Source organism: Lathyrus oleraceus, chromosome 5, assembly GCF_024323335.1.
Source record: "Lathyrus oleraceus cultivar Zhongwan6 chromosome 5, CAAS_Psat_ZW6_1.0, whole genome shotgun sequence".
Taxonomy (NCBI): Eukaryota; Viridiplantae; Streptophyta; class Magnoliopsida; order Fabales; family Fabaceae; genus Lathyrus; species Lathyrus oleraceus.
Genome location: NC_066583.1, coordinates 285,091,178 through 285,102,632, shown reverse-complemented (window position 1 = coordinate 285,102,632; position 11,455 = coordinate 285,091,178). Strand labels below are relative to the sequence as shown.

Genomic DNA, 11,455 nt, shown 5'->3' with positions numbered 1-11,455 from the left:
CATCTACACTACCAAACCCATAGCCAAAAAAATCGTTTCCTCTAGAGATAATGAGGACCTAAACCAGAGAGAGGCTTTTCAACTGGATTTCATCACCAATAGTTTCAGACCCTTTTGGTCTTGTCCAACTCTAGATAAATCCTATCTAGCCTGGTTAACAAAAGTTGAGAAGAAGAAAGCTTCATTTTGGAAAGAATTGGGTCTTTTTGACCTAATCCAGATGTTGAAGCTGGGATTCAGTTACTGTCAGCCTTTATAATTATCTAGCCTATATTTCTAGGATAACACATATAACACTTTTCATCTCCCTTGTGGAATGATGACTCCCACACTTTTCGACGTAGCTGCTATTGCTGGACTTTCTCCGACAGGAGAGATCTTCGACCCCTACCAAGACTGTGAAAACTTGATTGACTTCAATGCTAAGAACACTTCGTTTAGCACTTACATTAATCTATATCACGCTGATGGGGAAGAAGTTTATGATATATAACATATAGCATTCTTAGGTCTATGGTTGTCCAAGTTCATCTTTTGCTGCAAATCTTTACAAGTTGCTAAGAGATTTTTTAACGCTCGCTAACCAATTGCATGTTGGTCGAAGAGTGTGTTTGAGTGAACTCTTATTGGTCAGTTTGTACGAAAGTCTAGGATCGGCTAGTGCTAAGCTAAAGGAATACGAAACTGGTACCAATTTATTACTATCTAGGCCTTATTGGCTTCTTCAATTGTGGCTTAATGCCACTTTTGAATCCTTTTTTCCAACACGAGGAAACGTAAAAGAAAATGCCCCAGAGATAATAAATCGAAGCATTGAGGGCACTAGACTCCTTCGACTGACTCCAGCTGATGATGTTGACAACTTACAAACTTCCCTCACCAAATACAACTTGATATTCTCGAAGCGTCACCATTTCCTTCCTTCGATGGCTCCTTTTGCCAGTCGAACCCATGGTCCTTCCTGGTTTACTGCCTCGCTCAAAGAGGTTGTGAAAAATGCCAACACTGAGATCAAAGACATATGACGCGCCTTTCTCCTCCCAAGGTTGCTTGTTTCTAGGATTCTGCCAGTAAAGAGCCATGTGTGTCTGTTGGCTTATCAGCCTAATTTTTTCTCTCGACAATTTGGGTTGTGTCAACTTATCCCTATTTCTTTATTTAAACGAAAGCGCGAGATCTACTGTGTAGGGACTGAATGGAGCGCTCGAGACATTGCCATCCATAAAGAATTCCATGCAAATTTTGCTGAATTCCAATTAATATCCTACCAACCGTCGTTCTACTCCACCAATGGTTTTGCCACTTGGTGGACAGATTTCTATTCCCAGAATATGTTTTCTACTACTGAAATCAAAGAACGTCTAACGAAGGCCTTTTCATCTTTGCAGGAAAATGTCCCCAAGGGTAAGCTTACTCATTCTGAAGAAATCCGAGCATTCCAAAAGCACTTTGAAATTGTTTATGACCCAACGAACCTTTTATAGAACCGTTTGTGATGCAACGCCAATTTTAAAAGAAAAATTTGAAAAACAGATTGCCAAAAGAAAAACTCTCAAAGCTGTAAAACCTGAATTGAAATATGATTTGGCCTTTGAGTGCGAACCACCCAAAATTCCAAATTTACCCAGTGCAAATTTTGCTTTGTCATTTTTCCCCCTTACCTAGACTAGTTTACATGTGGGAATATTTTTAATGAACTGAAAAATGACCAACAAAAACCTGCTAAAAGGGTAGTTGCATCCAAACATACCTTAGACAGTTTCAAAGGCTTTCTTCACTTCGACTTAGCTGTAGTGAGAATTACTTCTCCGACATGTGAAGGTGTGGAATGTTTGGATTTCTTGGTTTTACAATTCCCTTTCGTCTTTCTGCCAATCTTTTAAACATTTGCATGTTTCGACTAACTCACATCCTTCTTTAGCCGTCGAAAGGAAAGTGGCGAAGAAAGAGAAGCATGTGGTGAAGGCTAGTTCAAATACTGCTACCAAGCCAACTACCTCTTCAAGCCAGGGAATGCCTTCTGGTGTTGCTCCAGAAAAAACGAAGAAGAGTTCAAAGGTATTACATCAAATAACTTCTTTATCTCTTTCGTATTTTTTATAATTATTTAGAATTTTCTTTTTCAGGGTAGTGGCAAGCCTCCTTTGACACCCAAGAAAAGAAAAGCCTCTACTGCTAATATAATTCTTGTCGAAGATGATGAAGAGGATACTCCTCCAACTCCACTCAAGAAAAAACAGAAGAAAAATAAGGCAACAATTTCCCCTTTCCAACTAAATAAACAACAAGGTATCGAAACCACCACTTTCCCTCCTCTTCCAAAGAAAATTCCATCCCAGCCTTCTGGTGGCGCAGCGTTGGAGCACATTGGGAGCAATGCCTCCGACCCTGAGGTTCAACAGGTATACTTCGACCTTAAGTGTTTTATCTTTCGACAAACTCATATTGTATTCTAACACTTTATTTTCAGGACAAAGTCACTACTCCTCTCATTTCTACTGTTAATCAAAGTGACCCTTCGAGCGACATGAATCCATCTCCTCCTCCGACAATCAGCGGTGCTATCCAAAACAAAGGCTCTTCGACTGGAGCTCAAAATCTTGAAGCAGATAATGCTCAGAACGAAGAAGAAACCTCTTCTCCTGGTGAAGATGGTAAAGGAGATTCGAAGCACGTTGACGAGAAGGACTCAACAGAGAAAGAAGATTCTGGGGATACTCCTAGTAATTCTCCTGCCAGAGTTGCGTTCCCTTCGGATGATGCTGATGAGGATGATCAAGTTTCAGATGAGATTGAGGGGTATTTTCAGGAAGATGAAGACATGAATGTGGAAGAAGTTGATACAGGGGGAAATCAAACTGGAACTAGTAATGCCAGCGTCGACACGGTCCCAACTCCAACTAAAGTTCGACCATCCATCACCCAGACTTCACCTATACCACTTACTGAGGAGGAGAAAATATCTTTAAAAAAATGATCCCCTCAAGTATGTGAGGTTAATGATGGCTCAAAGAGAGTCTTCTTCAGAGCAAAGTATTTCTAGAGCTTCGACCCATTCTGATGTTAGTGCAAACGAAGCATCACATGATGAACTCCTTCAGCAGGTGAAGAAGGCAGTTTTTGATGTAAATCTCTTTGACGAATTAAGGAATAATGTGGGAGCGAGCTTTAGTATAAAGAAGCTGATAAGCAAGATTAACATCACTGCTTGCCCCACTGATGTAGGTGAAGCCCTTATTGATATTCAGAACCTTATTGACCAAGTGTGTGCTGAATATCATAGGTAGGTGGATGCCAAAGCTAAGCTTCTATCGACTGAAAAAGCTCAAGCCATTGAGTTTAACAATGACCTTCGAACTTCACAAGCTTCTGAGGAGTTAGCCTCTTCCAGAAAATCAGCCCAAGCAGAGTTCGACACTTACACTGCTTCGATACGTCTCTGGGAATCTCATATTGCAGAATTGCAGAAGAAGATTTATGACGCTAAGGCGAGCAGGCTGCTATCCAAGGCTTGGATAGTACTGAAGCTGATGATTTGGCGAAGCAAAGCGTATATCATGTCGAAAAGGCTACGACTATGAATGAAGATATTGCACGCCTCAGAGGGGTTCAAGCGGCTGTTCAGTATAAGATTGGCTTGGCAAAGAAAAAATATGATCGGATGAGGGCCACTATTCCTTTTTGATTTCCTCCTGTATTTGCTTTAATCGACTCTTGTTCACTTGTAACTTGATTAAGACGAAAGCCATTTTGGCACATATTTGGAGTTTAAATATCTTCACCGTTTTGGCTATGATAGTTCTTTACTTACTATGCTGTTATAACTCTAACTTCGTGCATAAATGGTTTATACTTCTTTAAGTATTTTCCATTTACTTTTAGGATTCTTCGATCCTCTGTTAGCTCTTCTATTTCACATGCATTGTTTAAAAAGGCTTTTAAAATTCGAAAAGGTCCTTCCCAATGCGGAGACCATTTTCCTAATGCCTTATTCTTTCGATCCATAGGTAATATAACTTTCCAAACTAAATCATTCATAGAGAAGGTTTTACCTTTGACCCTCTTATTGTATGCCCTTGCTACCCTCTCCTTCTGTCTTCTTAATACTTCTAACGAATGCAACCTTTCTTCGTCCAAATCCACCAGCTCATTTATCATCATTTCCCAGTATAAGTCAGATGGAATTTCTCCTTGTCTTTGGATTCTCACTGATTGCAAGTAGATTTTGACAGGTAATACTGCATCATGTCCAAACGTAAGCTGGAAAGGTGTGGTGTTAGTGGCTTCTTTAGGGGAGGTTCGACAAGCCCAAAGCGCTTGGTCTAAAGTTTTGTGCCAATTTTTTGGCTTTTTTCCTACATGCTTTTTGATTAAACCAATTATTACTTTATTGGCTGCTTCGACTTACCCATTGGCTTGAGCATAATAGGGTGTGGATGTTAACAGTTTGAAACCCATTTCCTTTGCAAACTCTTGCATCTTTCGACCAGTAAAAATTGATCCTTGATCTGTTGTTATACTTTATGGGATTCCAAATCTATATAAAATTTGTCTTTGAATGAATTCGATAACAGTTTCTTGATCCACATTTACTAAAGGTACTGCTTCGACCCATTTAGTGAAATAGTCAATTCCTACAAGTATGCATCTTTGACCTTTGGATGAATTAGGTCTAATTTCTCCAATTAGATCTAATGCCCATCCTCTGAAAGGCCAATGCTTAATAATTGTATGGAGCTCACTTGCAGGAGCATGTTGAATTCCTGCATGTATTTGACATTCTTGGCAACCCTTAGTAAAATCTATACAATCTTTTAACATGGTGGGCCAATACATTCCATATCTGAAAAGCAACCATTTCATCTTATGGCCTGCCTGGTGTGCTCCACAAGTTCTACTATGTACACTAGATAATGCCAAGTAAGCTTCGCTTTCTCCTAAGCATTTCAACAGGATCCCTTCAAGGGTTTCTTGAATAATTCATTCCCTATCAACACATAAGATAAATCCATGTACTTGGTTTTTCTTTCTGTATCTTTCGAAGGGTCCTTAAGATAATTAATAATTGGATTCCTCCAATCTGTATCTATTAAGGTATCAATGGCCAATACTTCAAACTCCTTTTTGTTGGCATATCCTAACTGGGTGCTTTCCAAATCTGTCGGAGACAATCTGGCAGCCATTGCCTTTCCTCTTACTTCGACAAATTCTTCTAGCTTCTCTTTTGAAATTCTATATCCTGAAGCTATTTGTGCTAAGTCATTAGCCTCTTGGTTTTTTATTCTAGGGACATGTTTTATGTCGATGTATTCGAATTTTTTGAGTAACCTATTTGCAATGACGAAGTACATAATCAAATTTTCTTTTATACATTTGTACTCCTTCGTCAATTGCTTGATTACTAATTCTGAGTCTCCTTTAATTTCGACCCTAGTTGCCTCCAATTCCAACAAAGCCTAAAGTCCTGCAATAAGGGCTTCGTATTCTGCTTCGTTGTTAGAACAAGGGGGACCTTCAATTCTATATTTGAGTTTTGTTGGAATTTCGTCAGGAGAAATTAACATTATCCCAACCCCACTTCCATCCTTATGTGTGGAACCGTCGAAGAATAATTTCCAAGGTTTCAACTCAACTTGAAGTTGAGGATTTTCGACCACTGCATGGTCTACAATAAAATCTGATACTATTTGTCTCTTCATTGCCCTTAAAGGCAGAAAGGTTAAAGAGTATTCAGTGAGTGCTAAAGCCCATTTGCCAATTCGACTGTGCATTATTGGCTTAGATAACATGTACTTGATGACATCAAAATGTGAAGAGACGTATAAATCAATAGGTTTTATATAATACTTGAGTTTAGTACAAGAGAAATGCAAACAAAGACACAACTTTTCTATTTAGGTGTATCTAGTTTCTGCATCATTTAAAACCCTACTAAGATAATAAATGGCTCTTTCGACGCCATCTTCATTCTCTTGCGCCAACATGCTGCCTATGTAGTGTCGGAAGCTGATATATACAGTTTCATAGGCTTCTTTCCACATGGTGGTGCCAACATATGAGGATTCGTCAGATAATGTTTGATCTTGTCGAATGCCTTTTGATGTTCGTCATTCCATTCGAACCTCCCTTGTTTCAGGCGCAAAAGGGGAGAGAAGGCTTTAGTTCGACCACTTAAATTCGAAATGAATCTTCTTAGGAAGTTTATCTTTCCTAATAATGATTGCAATTCTTTCTTGGTTGATGGTGCTTTGGTCTCCATAATAGCCTTCGTCTTGTTCTGATTGATTTCTATCCCCTTTTTATGGACCACAAAGCCCAGAAAGTCTCGAACCTGCACAAAGAATGCACACTTAAGAGGATTCATTTTTAAGCCATGTTTTCTCATTCTTTCGAATGATTGGCTAAGATGGGTTAGATGATCTTCATCTGACGTAGATTTTATCACAATGTCATCTATGTATACTTGCATAAATGTCTTTATATAATCATGGAATATAGAATTCATTGCTCACTGGTATGTTGCCCCAGCGTTTTTTAGGCCAAAAGGCATAACTATCCACTCATAAGTGCCTATTGCCCCTGGACATCGAAAAGCTGTTTCAGAAACATCCTCTTCTACAATGAAAATCCGGTTATAGCCAGAATATCCATCAAGCATGCTGAGATATTCATAGCCTCCGGCTGAGTCAACCAGCATCTCTGCCACAGGCATTAGATACTCATCTTTAGGAGTTGCTGCATTTAGATCACGAAAATCTATACATACTCGCAAAGAGCCATTTTTCTTGATAACAGGGACTGTATTTGCAATCCAATCGACATACCTTGTGGTCCTGATGAAATTGCAATGAAGAAGTATTTCGACCTCTTTTTTTATCTTTTAGAGGATTTCTGGGGACAATCTTCTTGAAGTCTCCTTGATGGGCTTCTTGCCATCCTTGATAGGCAGCTTTAATTCGACCAAGTCCCTCTTCAAACCAGGCATCTCGTCGTAATCCCAAGCGAAGCAATCTTTGTTTTTTCTTAGCAATTCAATCACTCTCACTTTCAACTTGGGGTCCAGTTTAGCGCTGATGTAGGTAATTCTTTTTGCACTTCCATTTCCGAGATCAATCTCTTCAAGAGGATCTTGCGCTAACATCTTTACACTTGACGTTACTGGATCTTTTTCAAATCCCAGAGGCTCTTCGTCGTAGATGGCGTATAACCTCTATTCTGTTGGTTCCACAGGTACTTGTTCGTCAGGGGGTTTGGGTTTACAATACTCCCCAGGTCCTGTATTATAGATTTCACCATATGTGGCTTTGTTAGCCATGTTTGTTATCTCGGCTTCGAGAGCCGCTTGTCTTTTGTTCTCAGCTATGTAGGCTGAAATCTTTTCAAGAAAAGAAGACTCAATCATAGTACAGGTCTTCATCCCAGCCAGTTGGTCGTATTTCAAATGATCCCCCTTCTTCTGGGTCTCCCATAATCTCCTTATCCCACTGGAAGCCATTTGGGTGGAGAGTCAAGAAGTATAAGGAATTTTTATTTGGGGCGTAGCCTTCTTCCGCTGGGTTGCATGGTCCTATGTGAGCCAAGTTCCTGTCGAAGTTTCTCTTGTCCACATGGTTTACTTCTGCCATGAAGTAACTTTGGTCAGCTTCAACATTCTCTACCACACCATCTTCTCTCCAGATGGATATTCTCTGATGCATGGTCGAAGGGACTGCCCCTATTCCATGTATCCATTCTCTCCCTAGTAGTAAGTTGTAATTTTCTTTTGCAGGTATTACCATAAACATCGTTAGTCTTTTGATTGACCCAACAGTCAGGTCCACTTGTATGACGCCCATCGTCTGTCCTATCTTACCCTCATAATTTGACAATACCATGTTGTGAGGTTTGACATCAGTGTCGAACATACCTATCTTTTTCAACATGAATTGGGGCATCAAATTGACTGCTGCTCCCCCATCCACCAAGACTTTATTCACTCCCACCTGTCCAACTTTGGCCCTAATGTATAGGGGCTTGAGATGACTTTGCATCCCCTGATGAGACCTTTCGAAAATAGCGTTCTGCTCTTCGACAACGCCACTGTTCAGAACATAGTAACACACTGGTTGATGCTTCGCCATCTCCGCAGCGTCCGCTTCCTCATTATCTTCAACCTCTGTTTCCTGGTTATACTAGTACGACATGACTGAGGCTATGTTGCAATTCATATTAACAAAAGACACTCCGTCGGACTCGAAGTCGTCAGTGAGCATTTCCTCCTCTCTTACTTGTCCCTTCTGAACCTTCTGACTTATGTTTTCATCTGGAAATAACTTCCTTCCTACGGGTGGTTTGGTCGAATCCATGACATTTGGGGGAACCTTGACGCTGCTGGATTCTCCAGTCTCTTTTGGATTCATCTCTCTTTCTTCCTTCCTCATCCTCTGATGTCTTCTCCATTGGGATCTTGACATAGGATTTTTTCCTTTGTAATTTTCTAGCCTGATAGCCTCTCTCTTGGACGCCTAAAATTGTTTTCTGTACGCCCAAGAGGTTCTTCCTCCGTCCTCGAAACTTCTCCACTTTCCTTTCTTTGGTCCCGCCTGAGTCCATTTGTCCTCAGGGACTTCCGATGGCAGTTTAAACATAACTCTTTTCGCCCTTGGGTGAGGGTTATATGGCCTCCTAGGCGCTCCCCTCTTGTCGAAGCTATACATGTTTGGGTTACCTCCATGTCCGTCCCAACCTTGGTCATATGGGATTCTTTCGAATGCTTCGGCTAATTCTCTGTTGTACACTGCCCCACACCTGGGACACATCAAGCATTCTGTTTCATATTTGTAGCAACGCACAATAAAACCAAGAAGGCTTTCTCCTGGCGTGGGATACATCTTCTGTAATTGGCTTTCCTTCCTCTAGTTTCTCTCGGTCTTTGTTCGTTGCCATCTCTTGTAATCCTCAGCCACCCTTCGAGATATCCTGATGCTGCATCTTGGGCACAACAACATGTCAGCATTCTTTTTATGAAATCTCCAGATATATTCACGTAGGCTTTCGTTGGCTTTGGGATAGCCAAACTTCATCCCTTCTTGCTCCATCTTCAAACATTCCTCCACTTCCTCCATTTCTTGGGGGGGGGGGGGGGGGTTGCTTCAGATCTACCATGTTGACACCTAGACTGGCGCCATCAGTGATTGAAATTTCCTCGAATTTCTTTCTTAGGCCCTCAGTAGCCTCAATTGCTTTCCCTTTGAGACCTTCAGTGGCCCTTGGTTCGACGTTAGCAACCTGTTTACCTTTAACAGAGATTCCAAAGGAAACATCATTACTTAGGCCATCAGTAGCCTGCTTTCCATCCAGCGCATAACCTCCAGTTCTTGTTGCTTTTAGAGCCTCCACTTCCCCTACGTCAATCATGTTGATTTCGACAGGTTCAACATAGTTTGTCTCAGCAATGTTGAGGGGATCAATATCAACTTTCATCTGGTTTTTCCCTTTGTCAGTGAACTTGAGGCAGCCATCCCTAATTGCATTCTGAAAAAGATCCCTGAAAAGAAAGCATTGTGAAGTTTTAAGGCCTAAAAAATTATGATATTTACAGAAGCCTCTTTTCTTTCGTTGTTCTAACGGAGGAATTTTGGTATTAGGAGGCTATATCATTTGGCCATCTTTTACTAATAAATTGAAGATCTCGTCACATTTGGTAACATCAAATGTGTAAGTCTTTTTGGGAAATCTATCATTTTTTTCAGTTTCGACAGGGTTTCTTCCGTTCGAAGGTGTAAGTAATTTGCAGGCATATGGTGGTGCTTCTTTTAATTCAGCCAAATCTACTTCGAATTCCTCAAGACCATAAGGATCTTCAACGATTTCAGACTCTCCGTCTTTGAATTCTACACAAGCAACCCTCTCCTTCTTATAATTCTTATTCGCTCTGGCCTTTTCAGATTTTAAGCGTTCGACCTGTCGAACCCTATCTGCTATTTGGGCCATGTCTCTTAGATGATGGGTATCTAACTTTTTCCTGATGGAATAGTCTAAACCTCCAGTGGCCATTTCGACCAGCTCTTGTTCAGGCACTATTGTAAAGCATCTAGATTTCAACAAACGGAACCTATTCAGATAATCATCTATAGGTTCAGTGAATTTTCTTTTGATGTTGGCTAATTCCTTAAGACTTATCTTAGTTTGGCCCATGTAGAATTGTTCATGAAACAATCTTTCTAACTAGGGCCAAACATCTATGGAATTTGGTGGCAAAGTTGTAAACCACGTGAAGGCGTTCTTTGTTAAAGAACTAGGGAAATATTTCATCCTTTGGTTCTCACTGTTCGCCAAATCCCTTGCCTTAGTCATGTATCTGGCTATGTGCTCTATAGTGGATTCACTAGTATCCCTTGAGAATTTGGTGAACTTAGGGATTTTACAACCCCTTGGTAATTCTGTTTGTAGGACATATTTTGATAAAGGAGAAGAATAATTTGGCCGTCGAAGTCCTGTATTCAGACCATTCTGGGCCATGATTCTCTCTATCATACTGGTTAAGTCATTTTCCATCCTGTTTTCGCGCCTGACCCTATGAATTACTTCGTCTGCATCCTGGTCTCTATTAACCATTATCACTCTCCTAGGTTGTTCTTCAGGGACTTCCCGTCGAATTGGATGTTGTTCCAATCTTTCCCCCATGACTCTTTCGTCATGGGTTTGCCTTTGTGGTCGAACCTGATCTATCGTTGGTTCTTCTCCTTGGATTATAACCTGGTTTGGCCTGCGTCGAACAACAGATTGTGGGGCGCCTAGTTCTTCTCCTTGGATTATAACCTGGTTTCTCCTTGGATCTACCATGTTTGAGCATTGTCAGTGTTAGTCCTATTCACATTCTGTATTAAGGGAGAAAAAATGGTATTCATTTCTCTGGCCAGAACTCCTACCATATCATGGTTACTGGCATCCATTTGTTGTCTAAAGGCTGCCTGATTATTCGTTGTAAGGGTATGTAATAGGGTGGGAACTCCTTGTGATTGGTTATTTCGACCTACATGGTTCATGCCAGATCCAAAATTTTGAATTGGCGAAATAACCATATTATGTGGTTGAGTATATATGGAAGAATTGTTTTGAAGTCCTGCCATGGTAGTAGATGGCATTCCATATGGGTAATCTCTCACAGGCCTAAAGTTCTCGAATCTTGGTGGCCTAGGGGTTGAAATTGCAGGAGTATCTACCGCGCCTGACATAATAGGCATTGCTGTCGAATTATGCAAGGCCATGGATCCAGACGTTGGTATGGTCTGTGCATTAGGGATCTCAGTGGATACATCAATCGAATTTGCTTTGATTGTGCCTGTCCCCTGGGGAGGGAATTGTTCCCTGTAGGTGTTTAATTGGATGCATTATATGATAAAACACTAGATGGTTACTAATGTCTTGACTGATGTCATGACATGTATGTGTGACTACAGTGTAGTTACTGCAG

At 40.7% G+C, this 11,455-nt stretch overlaps 2 protein-coding genes across 2 annotated transcripts; one reads left to right on the top strand and one right to left on the bottom strand.

Annotated features, from left to right (window-relative positions):
• Positions 1 to 1,331: 1,331 nt before the first annotated feature.
• LOC127080226 (uncharacterized) lies at positions 1,332 to 2,977 on the top strand. The gene is made up of 4 exons (XM_051020554.1): positions 1,332 to 1,404; positions 1,922 to 2,058; positions 2,127 to 2,402; positions 2,471 to 2,977. Exons 1-4 carry the CDS (start codon positions 1,332 to 1,334, stop codon positions 2,975 to 2,977), a joined length of 993 nt encoding a protein of 330 aa, XP_050876511.1.
• A 7,229-nt stretch (positions 2,978 to 10,206) lies between these two features.
• On the bottom strand, positions 10,207 to 10,824 carry LOC127080225 (uncharacterized). Its single transcript, XM_051020553.1, has one exon. It carries the CDS (start codon positions 10,822 to 10,824, stop codon positions 10,207 to 10,209), a length of 618 nt encoding a protein of 205 aa, XP_050876510.1.
• Positions 10,825 to 11,455: the final 631 nt, after the last annotated feature.

Bases quoted from the DNA above. Each gene is read 5' to 3' on its own strand.
- LOC127080225 (XM_051020553.1), bottom strand. From the start codon at position 10,824: ATGGTAGATCCAAGGAGAAACCAGGTTATAATCCAAGGAGAAGAACTA.
- LOC127080226 (XM_051020554.1), top strand. From the start codon at position 1,332: ATGTTTTCTACTACTGAAATCAAAGAACGTCTAACGAAGGCCTTTTCA. The intron at 2,059-2,126 runs GTATTACATCAA...TTTCTTTTTCAG, and splicing joins AAACGAAGAAGAGTTCAAAG to GGTAGTGGCAAGCCTCCTTT. The intron at 2,403-2,470 runs GTATACTTCGAC...CTTTATTTTCAG, and splicing joins CCGACCCTGAGGTTCAACAG to GACAAAGTCACTACTCCTCT.